Source organism: Leuresthes tenuis, unplaced genomic scaffold (assembly GCF_036924035.1).
Source record: "Leuresthes tenuis unplaced genomic scaffold, fLeuTen1.0.hap1 SCAF_7, whole genome shotgun sequence".
Lineage (NCBI taxonomy): Eukaryota > Metazoa > Chordata > Actinopteri > Atheriniformes > Atherinopsidae > Leuresthes > Leuresthes tenuis.
The window spans coordinates 33,674,276-33,695,490 of NW_027325361.1; the positions used below are offsets into that span (position 1 = coordinate 33,674,276).

Genomic DNA, 21,215 nt, shown 5'->3' on the forward strand with positions numbered 1-21,215 from the left:
GATATTTTTCTAAATCATGTAAAGATGCATACTGTGGAAATATTGAATGAAAGCATGTACAAAAGTAATATGTTATTATCATATTTTGATAAAAAGTACAAACTGTTTTAGTATAGTTATGTGAAATACAATTGAGTGCAGAGTGTGGTTATGGTGCAGAGTGAGAGTGTGTCATTATGTGTGTATTACTACAGCTGCAATTGTAGGTCAGCACAAAAAGACCCAGGGGCACCAAGGGTAAAAGATACAGGTCATGTTCTGTGTAATGTGTGTGTGCGTCAGAGTGGTTGAGCCTCTGCATTGATCGACCACTAAGCCTTCTTGAACACAATGTTGGAACTATCGATTGGCTAGGTGTTTCAGAGCTGCTCGCACACTGATAACAAGACCTTCCACCCATGATTCCCAGGACACACACCTCTAAACACACACTCATCTACACACAAACCTGTCAATATTGCAAGCATTATGTACAAATAATACAAGACCAAGCTGACCTATTCTACACCGTTGTATTAATATACTGACAAGTAAAACTATTGATAATGAATGTCCCCTGTGGCTAGATTCGATCCTTACGTTACAGATGCCGTGTTTTTGAGGAATGCATTTTTTTTTCATAAATGAGTGACAAATATCAACCGACAGAATAACCTTTAAAGCAAATGACATCTACATGCAGTAGCAACCCAGACAGTCCATCAGTTTTTACAGCCAGTAAAAAAACGGATAAGAACTAGAGAAACAAAGCAACTTTTTATTTGGGAAATCAAACATCCTCTGGCCTAATATAGGGAAATATTAAATGTTCAAATTTATCTTCAGTATTTTTGGGTCTGTAGTGCTCATCATGATACATATCAAGCACATTTCAACATGATCCATTCTCCTGATTCAGAATTCCAATGTGAGTGTTTATTTATTAGATGCCATATCAAGGTCAAACGACAGAACATGGAAACCGGCAGGTAGCTTTAAAAGAATCCTAGAGTGCAGATGCTGCAGGAACAATCATATTTTCTCAGTATTTGACTCAGGCCTGTAATTCAAGTCTAAACCTCAAGGACAGTTTTTACACGAGTCTGTCCAGCTCAGTTAACAGTGGCTGTGCTGGTACAGAACACCACAAATTAAATGATTTGACAGATTTCCCTCCAACACTGATACCGTGAAAAACAGAATTATATATCAATGTTAAACGTTACGACATGATTAAAGGATGGAATTGAAATGAAATAATGAAAAATGCCAGAAGACTTTGATCCTGTTTTCATGTACAAGTTGATAAAGGAGTCATTCTTTTTTTAGGGTTTCTGGAGGGTATTAGGAGTTTCCACACATAAGAATAAGTGTGTGGTGGTCAGCACCGTCGCCTCACAGCAGAGGGTTCCAGGTTCGATCCCCGCCTGGGGCCTTTCTGTGTGGAGTCTGTTCTCCCCGTGTATGCGTGGGTTCTCTCCGGGTTCTCCAGCTTCCTCCCACCGTCCAAAAAACATGCATGTTAGGTTAACTGGTGACTGTAAAATTGTCCTTAGGAGTGAGTGTGAGTGTGTGTGGTTGTTTGTCTCTGTGTGGCCTGTGATGGACTGGCGACCTGTCCAGGGTGACCCCACCTCTCACCCGATGACAGGCTCCAGCCCCCCCACGACCCGACTGACTTATTAAGCAGGTATAGAAGATGGATGGATGGATGGATTTTAACCAAATTAATCAATTAAACTTAATAACAATCAAAGGCAAGCCAGGTTGGTGTAAAAAGACAGAATTCAAAACACAGAGTAGAATATCAAAAAGAAACACAAAGAGCAAAATAATACAAATAAAGAGGAACACTAAAGTATAGGTATCAAACAAAGTCCAGCTGAAAACACAATAATTACAAAGGCACATCTCTTTGCTGTAGACAGATTCGAGGCAGTAAAGGACTGAAGTCTGATGCAGAACTTGCAACTTTTCTTCTGGACTGGTAAGTAAAAAACTTTTACTCTTAGTGTAGTAGATGCAGGTTATGAAGTAACCAGAACTTTTTGGGTTCCAGGATGTTGGCTTACTGTGTATATTAAGGCCTTGCTGAGACGCCTCTGTTTGGCAAAAACATGGAAACTAAATTGAAAGAACAGCTCCCCGCATATTGTTTTTAGGTCTAACCAGGCATATATCACAATTAAAGGAAAATGACAAAAATCAAGATACTCAGTTATACTGTCCCACACATGCTGTTATTTAATGCATGACACGTAAATGATGCAACATTAAGATCTTGCAAAAAATATTGCCAAGGCAACTTACAACTGGAAGAGGAGAATGCAGTTGAAAGCATGGCTCAAGGACCGGGAGAGGAAGACGAAGCCAAGTAGATGAAGGTTGGGTTGAAGCCTCTCAGCTTGGTCGTGCAGAGCCAGCACATTGGGCTGTAGCAGACCTGTGTCTGAGAGACCCAAACACATGGATGTAAAAAGGCTGTCGAGTCACAGGACCACAAACTACAACAGTTATAATTACAGAAAAACATTCTGTGCATGGTGGTGTTTCCTAGCTGTGTATATTATTAAACGTGCACTATAAATCAGCATGCTAAATTCATGGCAACATGGAAGTCCATTACATAAAGAGAGCACTGACGGACTTACACACGTCATCATCTGTGCTCAAAATTCAGCAAAAAGCTTCCAATCCCCTGCACCAAAAAAATACAACTTTTTTACTTAAGATCTGCTTCATCGAATATGGTTACATAATGATAGTTTGTTTGTACTACTTGTTATACACAATGCTTTTTCAGCTGTTGCTTTTTGCTTTTACTTTGGTAGTTTTGTGGAAAGTCCTGTAGGTAAAAGATGTGCCTGGTTACACAGTCCCACCATATTAAACATCTTCAAACAGGTAAGGCTTGTAAAACACCACAAAACTACACTGTTTTAACACTACACTGCCTTTAAAGTTAAAACAAACAGTAACAACAGGAAGTGAAAACTATGATGTGAGTGGCAATGCAATGGTGCAGAGTGCAATGTCTTTATCTTGTTCATTTTTCTTTCTTTTTTTTTTTTAACTTTTTCATAGACGAAAAAATTTGGCCTACATTATTTTTTTTACTGCAGAAAGATAGAGATACATTCAATTTCGCCATTAATAAAATAACTAGGACTGTATAATGTGTGCCCAATACCGATCCGATACCGTTGTTGAATTTACTAACTGTATACCTCACTATGAGGAGGTTTCAGGTTTGACTTAAATATTTGCTAACTAAACTTATCCTAAAATGAAACAAAATAATAGATGTAAATATAAGTAATGAGCCATTGTTTATTTGTTTATAAAATGTGTGAACCAGCTGATAATAAAATAAAATGAAATAAAAGTTAGAAGTAAATTTAAATAGATAAAACAGAATAAGTAGCTTTTTTTTCATACATTCAACGACTCTGTACACTGAGCTAAAAGTAAACCTCAAGGTAATGAATAGAACAATTTAATTGAATTAAAACACAACAGAACAACAATAAAAAACAGAAACACTCATTGAAGGGCTGGGCTGTGCGTGGCTGAGCTGGACAGGACAGGTTAGGGGCTGGGAAGGGCAGGACCTGCTTGGGCTGGACTGGGCTCAACGGCACATTGTGCAGCTGTGGTCAGAGCACCTGATTTTCCTTGACTTTCTGAAAAAGAGGGTTTTTGCTAACCAAGCCAGTCGTAGTGAGTAATGTACTTCTGGTCATTTTCACAAAAATAAAACACCCGTTTTCTTTTATTATAAAGAAAACCACAAGGATGGAATTTGCGCTTTTATTTTATAAACAGGAAGTGTACCTACCCTCGCCATAGCTCACTTGAAACTCTGTTTTAAATTACGCTATAGTGCCAGTAACATCAAGTTTTAAAGCGAGAAAGTAGCGGTTTAGTTCCCGTTGTCCCGCCAGTTTATCCAAATAACGCTTGTTTGCACATTTGCTCCGACGTGGTGGGAGAGGTCTAGACCAGCTGCACCTGTAGCGGAGCGGCCTGACAGCCCAGCCCAGGTCTGCCGAGGGATGGATGGAAAATGAAAACTGGATGGTTCTCTTTTAAGCAATTTTGTACTTGAATCAAGAATGTAAAAAGCAAATAACAACTGATCAAATTTAAATGAATTCTTTAAATCCGAGATAAGTAATGCGATCCAGTTATTATTTCTGCACCATGAACACTGTACTGACAATGCGTTCAGAGATGTGCTGAACGTGCTTGATCATCATGAGAAGTACATGTATACAATCCAACATTGACCTGTCCAGCGTGTACCGTGCCCCTAGCCCAATGACTGCTGGGATAGACTCCAAAAAAGAAAAAAGAAACATGGGAATATCTATTATTTCAGGATAATGCTCAGAGTTTTGTTGAGAAGCAAACACAAAGAAAGCCTGGCTTTGCTAAACTTGCTTTAGCGGTCTGTCTGTCAGTAACCAGGGCAACAATAATGTTGGATGACAGATAATTGCTGTCATCCTCATCCTAAAATCCTGTTTTAATGTTATTTGGTACTTGAAATAGTTAAATTCAGTCTATATAGCGCCAACTTACAACAAACGTCATCTCAGGGCACTGCAAGGATACAGTCCAATTGGCTAGTATATTTAGGCTCACCCATCAGTATTGCTGTTTATGTCCAACACAGCTCCACTTGACAATTTTAACCTTTAAACTCAATAAAGCTGCATTTAAATTGAAACTCAAGAGGAGAATTTAGCTCTGACACTTAACCATAATAAAGGAGATGAGGAGATCACTTGACCAATACTTGATATTTTTTATTAGAAGATGCAGTATATAATTTAGTATTTTCTTAATGGAGATTATAAATAAAGTTAGGAATGATTGCATTGTACAACAGAGCTTTGGAAGAACATCACACACAGTATACATGAAGCTGAGATCCCTTCAGGGTGACATGGCTAGTCTCAGATAATGATTCTATTTTGCTTTTTCATCTGTTTTTCCCATTTTTGATGAACAGAAGACAACCAGTTTCACCTAAAAAGTTTTAACTTTTCAAAAGCATCATAACTCATCCATTCCTTTATGAATGCCAGAAGGTGCTGCAAATGTGCTCTAACATCTAATCAACAACTTGATATGCAAGTGTTTCCTTAGACAGAGAGTCATGACAGAGAATGAAGCAGTCCAAAGCATGGCTTAGACAGGTGATAACATAATGTCAGCTAAATTCCTATCTCAGATGAAAAAGGTAACACCACGAGTGTCATGCTTTTCATGCACTACGTACCTGCAAGAACAAGTGCTGCTGTTCACCAACCGAACAGATGATAAATAAATAAATAAATAAACTAGCAAGGAAAGTGATGAGAGAGGAAATGGTGAATGTGCAACAATGCTGCCACTAAATCTGCTGTGAAAGGCATGTATTCTTTTCCCGAAAGCTGAAGACTCACATATGCAGTAGGTTAGATTACATCAAGTGTTAAATAGCACATTGACATACTAACACGTTGAGTATTTTATTCACATCACCTGTATTGTGTACCTGTTTACTTATAAAAATGAGGAAACTGATAAAGAACAGGATCAATAAGGAGTATCAATAATGGATTTGGTACTAATAAAATCTTATTAATTCCTGGTAGGAACACCACTATAGCGAGTTTTAATGATGCAATAGATAAAAGGATTTTAACATGGCTGCTGGTTGGGACTGTTTAATCTATGTTAGTCTTACATGTTCAGTTTACAAAGAGGTAATTTGCTGTGAACTTTTATCAAATTACATAACTGATAATGTCTAAACAGTCAGATCTGTGTAGCTAAAAAAAAGATGAATACTCGATGAGACCCGAGTAAGATAAAACTGAAATATTTGAAGAAAAAAAACATATCATGGTATTAAAATGTCAAGAGAAATTTTGTGCATGAAGGTAAATAATGGAGCAAATCATGGTTGAGAGTTCAGGCAAAGTGAACTATGGTGGATTTTGAATTCCACTTCATGACTGCACAGCAGGACTTAAGTATAACAGCCAACATTTGTTACTATCTCTACCTCAGGTCAGTGTGTGAACTCTGAGGCACGAGGAAGTTGAAACATTTAAGCAGTGTGAAGGGTTTTGGGACATCTAATGTCAAAGGTACAGAATATAATTAAATACAAAGTTAAGAATATTACTATTCCATTAACAGTCCATTACATTTCTGCTGACAGATGCACCCAAATTCAACAAATGAAAATGAAATCTTAGAAATAAAGAAGAACTGAACGTCCCTGTGCGGCTGTTGTGAATCAGCTCAAACTCCTCTGCTTCACTGTAGGCTGGAGGAAGCAACATAAAGAATATTTGAAAAACAAGCCAATTATCCTGCCTTAGGAAAAAGATCAAAGGGAATTCTATAAAATATGCAGCAGGTATCACAAAGCCTAGAGAGTTATGTTGTTTTTGTGGAATGTCTATAATACTCCACTTGCCTCTCGCTGCCTTTTTATGCATGATGTGTGAATAAACCATTATGTGCTTAATCTACTTCAAAGACAAAATAGGTGACTGTCACATCCTGAGTACAGAGTCAGTTTCATTAAAAGTGCAGTCACATAGTCTGTTGTTCTGTTTCCTTTTCATTTATGCTGTTTAAAAAGCACTGCCAGGCATCAACTTCTTATCTACCACCCCATACATTACAGGGAATGGTTAGTCATAGATGAGTCATGGCAGAGTAACATGCTTAAGGTAATTTAAGGTTGATGAATATGACTGCTATAAACATCAAGTGACAGCGGGCATGTAGTCATCATGGTTCTAATTACAAGTAGTACAAGGAGAAATGTAATCAACTGACAGCTTTTGTTAGTAAATGGAGTCACGCAATGAATGTCACAGCTGGGGGATATGTGGAACCTGTGTTTTGTTCTATCCCTCAAAGTAAAAATTCTCACTTTTGAGTACACACAAGCCTATAATATGCCTCATCACTGATCAAGCAAACATAACAACTGAAAGTTTCTGTACATTTTCTCAGATGACAGAAACAGTCAAAGAAGCAAAGGAAGTTTACCTTCAGAAACTAAATATTGAAATATTAGCAGCCTGGTTTAGAGCTTAAGTTTGCCTAATTTTCAAAGATACTTTGGTTATTCTGCAAGCTATGTGAAGCTAATAAACAAGCTCTAGCCACTATATGGTAACTATAATGACCACCAGGCACAGAGCTGGAATTAAATAACTTTAAGATAGCTTATATACCCAGGGATAAAAAGTACTGTATGATACAATATTGTAAAATAAATCCCTGATAAAAAGAAAAAAGGGAATCGGGAAACAGGACTTTAAGTACTGAAGAAACTGTCTATATGATACTACTGTTGGTTAGACATGAAAAGAATGGAAGGATAGTCTGACTCTACAGCTGGATCTGAAGGGTGAGCCCAGATCTTATATATCAGTTTGGAGCTGATACTTTCATTATATTTATTAAAGATAATAAAAAAAAATAAAAGGATTGTCTGAGTTGTAAAAACTGTATTCTCAATGAACACTTTGCAGTGATGTCATCACTGCAAAGGAACCAACAGCCTAAAAGCTTAATCTTTGAATATTCAAAGGAAAGGAAGCAAAAATCATGCTGGTGCCTATCCCAGCTGTCATAGGTGCACAGGACAGGTTACCACAGGGCCACACAGAGACAAACAAGACAAACTATCATGCACGCTGACACTCACTCCTAAGGACAAGTAAGAGACATCAGTTTACCGAACTAATGTGTTTCTGGGTGGTGGGAGGAAGCTGGAGTCCCCGGAGAGAAATCCCACATACACACAGACAGAAAACATGCAAACTCCACACCAGTTGGGATTCAAACCAGGATTGTATTGACATTGTATTATAGAAATAGTTTAAGCTTTACTTCTGCATACAACGTTATTAACAGCAAAGCATTGCAAGCTACTCCTTTGGCTTTTTTAACATGTGTGATAATTCATTATTTTAAAAGCAATTATCAACTAAAGCTTTGAGATAAATGTGCTGTAAAAATGGAATAGTTTAGTCTGAAATGTATTGCTGAAGAAGTAAACAGTAGCAAAAACTGAGTACAAAGTAACCCTGATTCTGGTGTAACTGCTTCATTAAAGCGCACCACTGATTGCCAGCTAATGTCAGAGCATCGAGTGAAGCTAACTGTGAGACCAGTTTGTTCTGAAGAACGAAAGAAAAAAGACCAAATAAACTAAATATTCTTCCTCTAATATCATGCAGTGCTTGTGTACAGCGCTATACAAGGCAATCACCTGTATGTCAGTGGGAGTTAAGAAATAAGCTGTGACCTTTCTGAGTCGATAAACATGGAGCAGGTGTTGATTTGCATGAACACCAATTAGTGTAAGAAAAAAATCAGATCAGAAAACAGAGACTTCTTTTTTAAACACGTCCTAATGGTCAACATAGCGTCAGCATGCTCCTCTGACCGACCTGGAGCAGCAACAGAGACTCATTTAGAAACAAATTTAGAAGGCAAATCTTACCCACTTCTGCATTTTCACTGTCATCCTCATCCTCCTCCTCCTCCTCCTCTGTGAGGGCTGGATTCTGTGTGCTCACCTGATCCATCACAATGCATTCTGCAACACCAGTCTAAGATCAGCATATAAATATTACTGTGTTAGAACATTTCTACACTTGCCCGGTGGTCTTTCAATGTCCATCATTATCATGCATGACCATGATTACTTACTGGATATCAAATACACTAAATAAGAGATTGTCTTGCGGTTGGATTACACAAACCAAGATTTCACTGAACTCCGACAGCAAAACCCTCTTTGGAATATCATAAACATACAAAGGGTAGATACAGACACCTCGTGTGTGTGGAATTACAAAAAGTGATTTCTTGAATGAGGCTGACAGTGCATCTTGAAACTTTTTCCACAATACCTTATGTTACAGCCTTGTTCACAAATAGATTACATTCTTATTTTACCTCAAAGTTCTAGGCAAGGCAAGTTTATTTGTATAGCACAATTCAACGACAAGGTGATTCAAAGTGCTTTACAGAGACATTAAAACAGAAGAAATAAAAAGCATGATTTAAAATTTAAACAACAGAAAGAAATAAGAACAATAGATAAAATCAGAAAAATATATATATATGAAAGATAAAATCAATAGTTAAAATATGATTCCATTTTGAAACTCAAGCTTATTCAAATGCAGCTGAAAATAGATGTGTCTTCAACCTGGACTTAAATAGACTGAGTGTTTCAGCTGATCTGAGGCTTGCTGGGAGTTTGTTCCAGACATGTGGAGCATAGAAGCTGAATGCAGCTTCTCTAGGTCTGGTTCTGACTCTGGGAACTGATAAAAAACTGGATCCAGATGACCTGAGGGGTCTGGAAGGTTCATAGTGGGTCAGGAGGTCACTGATGTATTTTGGTCCTTGACCATTCAGAGCTTTATAGACCAGCATCAGAACTTTAAAGTTTATCCTCTGATGGACAAGCAGCCAGTGTAAAGACTTCAGAGCTGGACTGATGTGCTCCACTTTTTTGGTCTTAGTGAGGACTCGAGCAGCTGAGTTCTGGATGAGCTGCAGTTGTCTAACTGACTTTTTAGGCAGACCTGTAAAGATGCTGTTACAATAATCAAGCCTACTAAAGATGAATGCATGGACTAGTTTTTCCAGGTCCTGCTGAGACATCAGAGCTTTAATATTTAATGTCTAATATTTTGGACTTTATCTATGAAGAATTTGGCAAAGTCATTGCAAGCCATGGTGGAATGGAGTTCAGTTGCCACTGACACAGGGTTTGTTAGCCTGTCAACTGTAGCAAATAAGGCCCGAGCATTATGACTGTTTTTGGTGATGATGTCAGAGAAGTAGGATTTCCTTGCATTCCTCAGTTGTAAATTATAAGAGTGAAGTTTCTCTTTATAGATGTCCTAATGAACCTGGACATTTGTTTTTCTCCATCTGCGCTCAGCTTTCCGACACTCTCTTTTCCCATTTTTCACCAGTGTGGAATTTTGCCGTCGAGACTTCTTACGTCCAGAGATAACCTTCACCTTAATGGGAGCAATACTATGCATAACATTTAACATTTTAGCATTGAAACTACTGACGAGCTCACTGACTGAACCCCCGGACAGGGCAGGTGTTAAAGAGAAGACCTGGTTAAAGGTCTCACTACTGTTTTCAGTTATACACCGTTTTGAGATCATTGCTGTTGGGACATTTGTGTGCACTGAACTCGTACTCTCAAAGAAAACACAGGAATGGTCAGACAGGCCCACATCAGACACAGTAATCTTTGAAATGCTCAGACCCTTAGAGATCACTAAGTCTAGAGTGTGCCCCCTATTGTGCGTGGGCTCTGTTACATGCTGAGTCAGCCCAGAGTGTTACTCAGGTCTTTGGTCACTTTGTCCTGAGGGTTGTCCATATGGATGTTAAAATCACCAACAATAATTATACAGTCAAAATCAACACATTTCATAGACAGCAGTTCACTGAGGTCATCAGAAAAATCTGCACAGTATTTAGGGGGCCTGTAAACATTCAGAAACAGGACTCTGGGTGAGGCCTTCAGCTGTATAGCCATATATTCGAAGGACTGAAAACATCCAGGAGATAACTGCTTACATTGAAATGATTCATTGAATAAGACTGCGACCCCTCCTCCTCTCCTGCTCACTCTGGCCTCGCTGATAAAACTGTAACCAGGAGGGGTTGACTCAATAAGAACAGCAGCACTGTGATTTTGTTCCAACCAAGTTTCAGTTAAAAACATAAAATCCAGGGTGTGCTCAGTGATAAAATCATTAATTAAGAATGTTTTCCCAGCTAAAGACCTAACATTTAATAAAGCCAACTTAAGTGATTTAGAGGTATTATTTGCCCCCTTGTGTTTGGGTGCAGTCTGTGGCACACAAGGTATGTTTACTTTATTTAAAGATCTTTTTGAGTGCAACTCTGTGTTTTGACTGGGCCACATTTCTCCTTCTGTCACCGAAAAGTACAGAAATTTTAAAATCTTCTAATGAACAGGGCCCCAGCTTGTCCTGGGAAAAGTCACGACTGTCAGAATCCACACAGCCTGGACCCTCCACACATCACACATCAGACTGCGGAGACAGTACATGGTGGCAGTGTGAAGGGACAGAAGGGGGTGGAGCTGGGCTCCGTCGCTTCGGCTGCTCTAGTAGGGGCGGGGCTCAGCGGGGAACCTTTGGCCGCTTTGGTGGGGGGTTTATGGGGCATAAAAAGGGATTGGGCTGGGGGGTAGATCTAAGCCCAGCATTGACCCGCTCCATCATCTCCTCAGTGAATTTCAGGTGAGGGGAGGAGGAGGGAGAAAGGGAGGGTGAGGAGCACAGTGACCTGTCAGGGGTTTGGGGGGCTGGGGAAGGTCCTGGTCCTGGTCCCTGGTCCTGGTCATTAGTGCTGTTTAGAGGGTTGGGGGCAAATAAAGACCCCTCTTCTTGCCTCTGATGTCTCTCCTTTCCAAAGTTCCTCTTGGGTGGGGGCAGATGGAGTTCCTCCTCAAGGTTTCTGCTGGGATTTGTTTGTTCCTCTCTATGAGATAACTCCTTGTTTATCTCAGCCTTGGCTTCGAGCACAGATGGATGACATAGGAAATAAAATATGTTGGAGGTGAACAGTTTCACTCCTGACTTGTTAAAATTAAATCCATTTGCCTTAAAAAGATGCCTGCGTTCCCAAAAAATGTTAAAATTATTGATAAAATGCACTGAGTGGTCAGCACATGCCAATAAAAGCCATTTATTCAGTGCCAACAACCTGCTGAATCTTTCCTCTCCTCCTCGGACTGGTGGTACAGGTCCACTGATGAATACAGCTGCATTCAGCGAGCTCACTGTGTTTAATAATCCAATGAAGTCCCGTTTCAGAACCTCAAATTGTTGCTTGGGCACATCGTTTGATGCTGTATGCAGAACGATGTTTGTGGCAGTTGGATATTCATCTGCAATTCCAAGAATTCTCTCCTTTAGATCGTTAACCATATCCCTAGGAAAGCAGAGGACTTTAGTGTTCTTACCGCACATCCTTTGAACATAATTTACGGCAGAGTCACTGTGAGGAAGTGCTAACCTTCTCACTGTATGCTGGGTCGGATTGTAGGTGTGGAGCGGTGTGGTTTGTCACCTGGTCTCTCCAGTCCTGTTTGCATCTGGGCATGGGCTCAAAGAGGGAGCTCGCCTCTATAGGTCTTCCTTTATGGAGACCAGAAAGAGGTGGGGATTGTTGTGATTGGTAGACAAAATGGGTGGAAATATTTTCAGTTAATTAAGTTGAATTATTTATGTTGTACATTTTGTGGATTAGTTTTGAATGCACTATATTTTCTTTCTTTATTTTGCAGGAGTTAATTTGTATTTGTTGGCACAAACAAATTAAGATTTGTATGATTTCATTGTTAATGATGTCTGTCCTCTTATCCCCAGATCTGCTCTGATAGGCTCGTTTGAACTGGAGAGGAGGCCTATCAGAGTATATATGTCTGTTGGGATTTGTTCTGTCAGGTTGGAAGGGGGTATGTTTTATGTGCTATGGGAAGAGTAACACCCCATTTTCCCTTTGTTAAAAGGCTACGTTGGATGAGTTAATAAAAGTCAACTTGTACTCTGTACACCTCCTGACCAGCGTGATGCTTGTGGGGCCCTGCATCTCTCACTTTACTACAAATGGTGTCAGAAGTGGGATCTCATATGTCTGTGAAGAGTCAGCGGCAGACCCCTGGGTAAATGAAAGGTGTAGGACGTGGAAGAGCCCGTTCGGCAAGAAAAGCCACCCTGGCAAACATGGAGGAAAAGACAATGGAATTTGTGCCTCCAACAGATGGAGCCACAGTGGCTGAAGGGGATGAAGAACCAGTGGTACGACCTAAGATGGCTGTGGTCAGTGGTGAAAGTCAAGAACTCTCTGAACTAAGCTTTTTCGAGGAAATGAGAGAGTTTATGCGTCGATCTAAACGGACTGAAGCAGTACTTTTTGAACAGATTAAGCAACTAAGAATTGACATAGTACCAAGGTCTATGCAGGACTGGTCCTCAGAAGAACAATATGAAGGCCCTGGGCAATTTCCTCTCTCCATGACTGCTGGTCTTCAAAAGCTGCAGACTGGAACTTCCAGACTCCAAAAGACAAGTGTCCAACCTGAAAACGTCACTCCACATCAAACTCAAAGGCCCAACTCCACTTCACAGCAGCTTCCAGTTCAGCATCAAGAACATGCTTCGCCACCCACGAGTGCTACAAGATGCCATGTTGGGGATCCTAAAATACCTCATTTCAAAGAAGGTGAAGACCCAGAGAGTTTCTTTGTTCGGTTTGAACGGATAGCCAGAACATGGGGATGGCAGCCAGTTGAGTGGGCAGCCAGAGTGGTCACTTTGCTGACAGGAAAAGCGCTTGAGGCTTATGCTGGAATGGATGAAGAACAGTCTGAATCTTATGAAGCTATTAAATCTGCAGTTTTAATGAAGTACAATGTAACCGAAGAAACCTATAGGCAGCGTTTCCGAAGCACGACTGTGCCAGTGGGGGAGACGGTCAGAGAAAAGTACAACCGGATTAAGGGACTTTATAAACGATGGATGCGACCGCAAACCCGCACAAAGGAGCAGATTGGGGAAGTAATAATTTTGGAGCAGTACCTCCGTGTGCTCCATCCTGATATTCGCACCTGGGTTAAGGAACACAATCCCCAGACTGGAGAAGAGGCAGCGGACCTGGCAGAACACTACACAGCTGCTCACCGGAACTCCTCGGAGAAAAGAATGACTGTGGGCAAACCAAGGTTTGAAGAAAGCAAACAGTGTAGATTTCCTGATATTGACAGTGTGTACACTGGGGCCGGTAAGAAACCTGCTCATTCCAACTTAAAACCTAACTACTTGGTATGTTTCTACTGTCAGCAACCTGGCCACAAAGCTTCAGTGTGTCCTTTAAAAAAATCTAAATGTGTTGAATTGTGTGCTGTACCTCGTCCAGACCATGATCAGAGTAATATTCATGATACTGGTATAGTTCCCCATAAACATATAGTGGAGGTGACAGTTAATGGTAATGTGGCAAAGGCTCTCGCTGACACCGGTAGCTCACAAACTTTGGTGAAATCCAGCTTACTGGTAAATGCACATGCTAACTTTGAGCGAATTGTAAATATCACATGTGTTCATGGATGTAAGAAAGATTATCCAACGGCAGATGTGATCATTGAGGTTGAAGGCCAAGCTTTCCTGTTAACTGTTGGAGTCTTAGATTACCTAGCTTATGATGTGATCCTTGGTGAAGATTTGCCCATCTTAGACAACTTGGTCCAACAAAACTCAGTAGCATACTCCTGTGCTGTCGTTACCCGCTCTACTAGTAAGGGGTTAGAACCACTGCCAGACGCAGATGATGGTTTGTTTGAAGAGGTGGGTAGGGTGAAGAAAACAAAACGACAAAGACGTCGGGAGAGGAATAGAAATATTGGCAAAAGCACGGGTCATGAACCTACTCTCACTGTAACCCCACTAATAGAACCTTCATGGCAAATCCCAGACAATTTCAAAGAATTTCAGATGAATGATTCTTCTCTAAAACCTCTTTTTGCTAAGGCACATGTACTAGAGGGGAACCAGGAAGCAGGCTCAGGGGGACTGAGTAGTATTATTGGGGATCCCTTCATCATAAAAGAAAATCTTTTGTATTTGGCTGACATTGACAAACCCAGACTTGTTGTTCCAAAAGAGCATCGTCAGATAATTTTACATTTGGGCCATACCATTCCGTGGGCTGGGCATTTAGGACAGGCCAAGACCTATGACCGCATTGCTCAACGCTTCTATTGGCCAGGTTTGTACAAAGAAGTAATGGAATACTGTAAGACCTGCCATGAATGTCAGATAGTAGCGCCCACCAAAGTTTCAAACAGAGGCCAGTTACAACCATTACCCATTATGAGTGTGCCATATGAGAGGATAGCAATGGATATAGTTGGTCCCTTGCCAAAAAGTAGTAGTGGACACAAGTTTGCCCTCGTCATATGTGACTATGCGACCAGATATCCCGACGTGTATCCTCTGCGCTCCATTCAGGTCAAACATATCATTCGGTGTTTAGTGGAGTTGTTCTCTAGAGTTGGCATCCCAAAAGAGATCTTAACAGACCAGGGTACAAACTTTATGTCACATCTAATGAAGTCACTGTATTCCCAACTTGGTGTAAAAGGGATAAGAACAACCCCATACCACCCTGAAACTGATGGTCTTGTTGAAAGGTTTAATGGTACACTGAAACAAATGTTAAGAAAGTTTATTGATGATACTGGTAAAGACTGGGATAAATGGTTGCCTTTTCTTTTGTTTGCATACAGAGAGGTACCCCAGGCTTCAACTGGTTTCTCCCCTTTTGAGTTGTTATATGGCAAACAGGTCAGAGGCCCCTTGGACATGCTGAAGGACAACTGGGTGGCTGGAGAGGCGACATCAAAACCAACCAATATTATCTCCTACATTCTGCAAATAAGAGACAAACTGGAAAGTTACAGAGAAAAAGTCAAAGAACACCTGCAAGAAGCTCAACATAAACAGAAGGTATGGTACGACAAACATGCTCGTGAAAGAGAACTGAAAATTGGTCAACAAGTGTTGCTACTGCTTCCTACAGGGCCTAGTAAGCTACTCGCTAAGTGGCAAGGCCCTTATTCTGTTATCAGAAAGGTGGGACCTGTAACATATGAAGTTTTCTGTCCTGACAAACGTAAACCCAAACAGTTGCTTCATGTAAACCTGTTAAAGGAGTATCAGGATAGAAGCAACCCGAACACAGGTGGGGAGTGTGTTCTGATGGTCCAGGATATCCAGCCAGAAGATGATGAGATGGTGGAAGCTGAAGAAGCTGATATGGTACCCTTAAGGCAGCAGTGTAAACCCCATCTTCCTCCCAAACACCTGAGTGTGGATCAGTGGCGTCAACTGGGTGAGCTCCAACAACTTTTCCCTTCACTATTCTCCGAAAAACCTGGACTTACTGATGTGATAACACACAAAATTGTTCTGAAGGACGCTAAACCTGTCCGCCTAAAGCCTTACAGAGTTCCAGAACGAATGATGGAACCACTGAGAAAGGAGGTTCAGATGATGCTGGACATGGGAGTCATTGAGCTGTCTAGGAGTGAGTGGTCGAATCCTATTGTGCTTGTTCCTAAGAAAAACTCCAATCAACCAAGATTCTGTTCTGACATGAGGAAACTGAACAGTATATCTTGTTTTGACACTTATCCTATGCCACGTATTGATGAGCTGTTGGAAAGACTGGGAAAAGCCAAATATATCACGACCTTGGATCTATGTAAAGGTTACTGGCAAGTGCCTCTTGACCCAGCTTGTAAAGAATACACAGCTTTCCAGGTTCCAGGAATGGGTTTGTACCAGTACACTGTGCTACCTTTTGGACTTCATGGGGCACCGGCAACCTTTCAAAGATTAATGGATATTGTGCTTAACGATTGCTCCAGTTTTGCGGCTGCCTATCTCGATGATGTGGTGATTTACAGTGAATCGTGGGAGGAACACATGCAGCATCTTGAGGTTGTCCTGACCAAGATCCAGGGAGCTGGACTGACCCTTAACACGAGCAAGTGCTCTTGGGCCCAAGAGGAGGTGAAATACCTTGGATATTTGGTTGGCCATGGGCAAATAAAACCGCAAGTAGAGAAGATAAAGGCTATACAGCTGATTCCGAGACCGCTGACCAAAAAGCAGGTGAGATCCTTTTTGGGACTTGTGGGATGGTACAGAAGATTTGTTCCACATTTTGCTACACTGGCAACACCCCTCACAGAACTAACAAAAAAATCAGTCTCTAAAATAATTTGGAGTGATGAATGTGAGAATGCCTTCCAGACCTTAAAGAGACAGATCTGTCAAGCTCCTGTGTTACAGACCCCGGACTTCACAAAACAGTTCCTTGTGCAAGTTGATGCCTCTGGTGTGGGATTAGGTGCTGTGTTAGCCCAGGGAAGGCCAGGTGAGGAGAAACCTGTCCTATTCCTAAGTAAGAAGCTGTTTGACCGGGAGAAAAATTATTCGACTGTAGAAAAGGAGGGACTAGCTATAAAATGGGCTATTGATTCATTGAAGTATTATCTTCTGGGAAGAGAATTTGTATTGCAGACGGACCATCGACCCTTGAAGTGGATGCAATCAAAACAGCATCAGAATGCAAGAATCTTGCGTTGGTGTCTAGCTCTCCAGCCATATCAGTTTACCATACAGCATTGTCCAGGTAAGGGAAACCTTATTGCTGATTATCTGTCCCGTTTGCCGGACCTGTGCAAACCAGAGGGGGAGGAGGTGTGAAATGTGAGGAAGTGCTAACCTTCTCACTGTATGCTGGGTCGGATTGTAGGTGTGGAGCGGTGTGGTTTGTCACCTGGTCTCTCCAGTCCTGTTTGCATCTGGGCATGGGCTCAAAGAGGGAGCTCGCCTCTATAGGTCTTCCTTTATGGAGACCAGAAAGAGGTGGGGATTGTTGTGATTGGTAGACAAAATGGGTGGAAATATTTTCAGTTAATTAAGTTGAATTATTTATGTTGTACATTTTGTGGATTAGTTTTGAATGCACTATATTTTCTTTCTTTATTTTGCAGGAGTTAATTTGTATTTGTTGGCACAAACAAATTAAGATTTGTATGATTTCATTGTTAATGATGTCTGTCCTCTTATCCCCAGATCTGCTCTGATAGGCTCGTTTGAACTGGAGAGGAGGCCTATCAGAGTATATATGTCTGTTGGGATTTGTTCTGTCAGGTTGGAAGGGGGTATGTTTTATGTGCTATGGGAAGAGTAACACCCCATTTTCCCTTTGTTAAAAGGCTACGTTGGATGAGTTAATAAAAGTCAACTTGTACTCTGTACACCTCCTGACCAGCGTGATGCTTGTGGGGCCCTGCATCTCTCACTTTACTACAGTCACCCACAATCAGAGTTTGAGGCCCAGCCTTTAGCTTTCCCTGTGGCCTTTTACTTTCCAACTGGTTTTCAGTCCTTGCCTTGCTGCTTTGGGATGGATGGTCATCCAATAGAGATCCAGAGTCCTTCGATAGTGGAGCAAATCTGTTCTGCAGTTTCACACTCGGTTGTTTTGGAGGTTTGTTGTTAACCTTCCCATTCACAGATGTCCAGTCCTGTTTCCTCCCATGTACAGGGGTAGAAGAGCTCCTCTGCCTCGAAGGGAGTGAAGGCCAGTCGGTTTCTCGTCCTCCTACTTTCAGGAGACATGATTTACTCTTTGGTTTTGCACCGAGACAGTTCCAGGGAGGATTATTATTTGCTGATTTATTATAATGCACAGAGTCTACTTTCTTGGTTGTGTTATCTGTGCTCCTTAGCTGTGTGTTAGCTTGCTCATCTCCGCTGTTTTGAATCAATGGCAAGGATTTTCATTTCCACATAGTCCATTTACCTCCACATTTACTTCTAAGCAATGAATTTTCATCTCCAGTACTGCAATCTTCTGCAGGAGGCTGTAGTAGTCATCTGTGGAGAAGGGAGGCATCTTGTTGCTAGTTAGCCTAACGGTTAGCACCTTTCCAGGGTATTTAGCTTTAGCTGAGTGCTAGGTGCCCAGACACTGTAAATCAGGCTTCAGCTGTGTGTAGGCCACGCACATGGAGTTGCTGGCTCGTCAGATAAGTTGTAAAAAGAATAAAAAATTATTTAAAAAGAAAAAGAATAGAATAGAATTATATCCAAGACTTGTGGAAAGAAATAGAATGATTTAAAAACAAATTAAGCAGTAAGCAGCAGGAGGAAGCAGAGACGCGTCTGCACTCTTCAGAAGCAGGAAGTAAGAAGCTACATGAATACCCCACAATGATAAAGTGAAACAAGTCTGTTTGAAACTTTTGCAAATTTATTACAAGTTAAAAACAAAAACAAAACATAAGTATTCACACCCTCAAAGGTGAGCTCAGGCATCCTGTTTACACTGATCATCCTTCAGAAGTTTCTACAACCTGATTTCAGTCCAGCTGTGGTAAATTCAGCTGATTGGTCATGATTTGGAAAAGCGCACACTTTTCTATAAAAGGTCCCATAGTTGATATTGTATGGAGGCACAGATCTGGGGAGGGCTACAGAAGATCCCAATGAGCACAGTGGCCTCCATTATCCATAAGTGGAAGACATTTGGAACCACTTTGTAATTTTGGGGAGAAAGTGTGTGTGCAAACGTGTGCCACAACAACCTTTACATTCCGCCTGCTTTTTTATTCCAACTACATATCTGTGAAAATGTGCGATTGCGTCCTGCACAGTGGTGACTCATGTTGAAAAAATCTGTCATTGTCATGTGTTTGGACTTTGAATATGTTCCTTTTAATAGCAAATGTTCTGGTATGTAGTGAGAAAACAAACTTTGAAAAGCACTTCAATCTATTGGGAACAGTTTGTTCCAGGGTCCTGGGGGTGAGTCACTGCGTTACTGGGAAAGTGGAAGGAACCGAGTCATCTTTAACAACTCTTTTAATATCCCTGACAGTGTGGCTGGAATTATTTTCATCTTGTGAGTCTGTCTGTGTCTGTCACCATGGCGATGTGATCGGTCAGACACCTGCTGTAGCAGAAAAGCCTGTTAGCACTTTGGCAGGTGTTCAACAGCCTGCTCCTCTGTTTGTGGACAGTTGTCATCACAGCCATGAAATATGCAGTCTCACAACTTTTCAACACATCAGTATGGTTTTCTCTTGTAATACTGTTATCAATGACAAATAAATATTCAAGTAGTAAGTTTATAATTTATTAAACTATAATACTGTTCCTTCAGAATGTGGCTCTGAAGTGAATCTTTTTTAAGTTTTCCTCCACTTCACCCTTGCTAAAGTGGGCGCTGACTTCTATCTCTCAGATAGTCTGTGGTTCTGAAAGTAGCCTCTGTCTTTTGCCAGTGGAGCGGCTGCACATGTCAAAGTCAGCTCTCAGTGTTATCAATGGAGCGTGAAAATAAAAATGCAGGTACTGTACTGAGTTTGTTCCCCTGCTGACCTTTAGAGATTCCAGCTGGACCACCTGACATTTCTGAAGAAGTTCCACAAACAGATAGATAAGCAGGGCCTGGAAAAGACAGGGTTGAAAGCATTTCTTATCCTTTAATTGGTAGTGTTCAACAATAACTGTGAATAACATTATTTTACTTGCATTACTTACCTGAACAAAGAAGCCAACAAGAAAGGAGACCAGAAAAGGCACCAGACCAGCATGTGCTATCGTTACTGGAAGACCTTGAAATTTAAACAACTATTTCAGAATCTGATTCTCACCTACATCAGTGTGAAGACATTTGAGACGATGTCTGACTTGATCAGAACATCTACCTTCCTGTCTGTCACTGTCTCCTCATCTTTTGCTATCACAGAAACTCCACTCATCAGTGGCTGAACTTTCCATAAAATCTAATAGATAGTACTGATTCCAGTGTGAGGTTTAAGTGGCCTAACAAGTTTTAACTTGGAAGGGCTCCATCTTTGTGGAGCTACATGAAGACCCCGCTGAAAACAAGTAGTTAAATGTTATGTGCCATGTAATTTCCACCTCTACAAAAATCTGCCTTGTGTTAACTACACTTCATAAACCACATTTACATTTACGCTGCCAGGAGATGGACAGACCTTTTATTTTTATCTGAAGTGAAGTGATATATCAAAGATGACATCTAGTAGAAAGAAGAAAAAGCTCACCAGAGTTTTTACCATTATAATCGTTATCTTCACCTGAGCAACTGCGATTCAGTGCAGTCAAAATGGAATCAATATTCCTTACACTTTACCTTTTGTTGAGATTTCTGTTTACTCTACATTGTACATTTTCAGGCTGTTTTTCTGACCTTATTCTGAGTTAAAGAGTAATGTAGTCTGAGTTTCTGAACTACCGTGAACTTTTCTTTTAAGTTTTTTTCCTTTTTAACATGTGTGCTCACCCTTGGTTCTGCTTAAGATGAGAGAAACACAAACTCAGATGAACAAAAACACCTAACATTATTAGACTGTGTAATATTTAGAAAACAATATCAAAGCTTACTACACTCCATGACTGAGTGGCTCATTGAGCATTAGCTGGTGTACTTGGGATAATTTTCCTGTTGCTTGACCTTTCCAAAGTCACAAACATGGCGTCACATTTGACTCTGATTTACAAAGGAGTTTATGGTGACTGCAGTGACTGCAA

General features: G+C 40.7%; 1 protein-coding gene across 2 annotated transcripts in view; it reads right to left on the reverse strand.

Moving 5' to 3' along the window:
• Positions 1-21,215, reverse strand: part of LOC140312387 (uncharacterized) — a 107,126-nt gene that overhangs the window by 73,691 nt on the left and 12,220 nt on the right. For both annotated transcript variants that reach the window (XM_072390209.1, XM_072390208.1), the window contains exons 3-6: positions 20,199-20,272; positions 20,037-20,105; positions 8,507-8,615; positions 2,290-2,428 (exon numbers count right to left, since the gene is read on the reverse strand). In XM_072390209.1, coding sequence (XP_072246310.1) covers positions 2,290-2,428; positions 8,507-8,615; positions 20,037-20,105; positions 20,199-20,272 — 391 coding nt within the window. The remainder of the gene's footprint in view (positions 1-2,289; positions 2,429-8,506; positions 8,616-20,036; positions 20,106-20,198; positions 20,273-21,215) is intronic.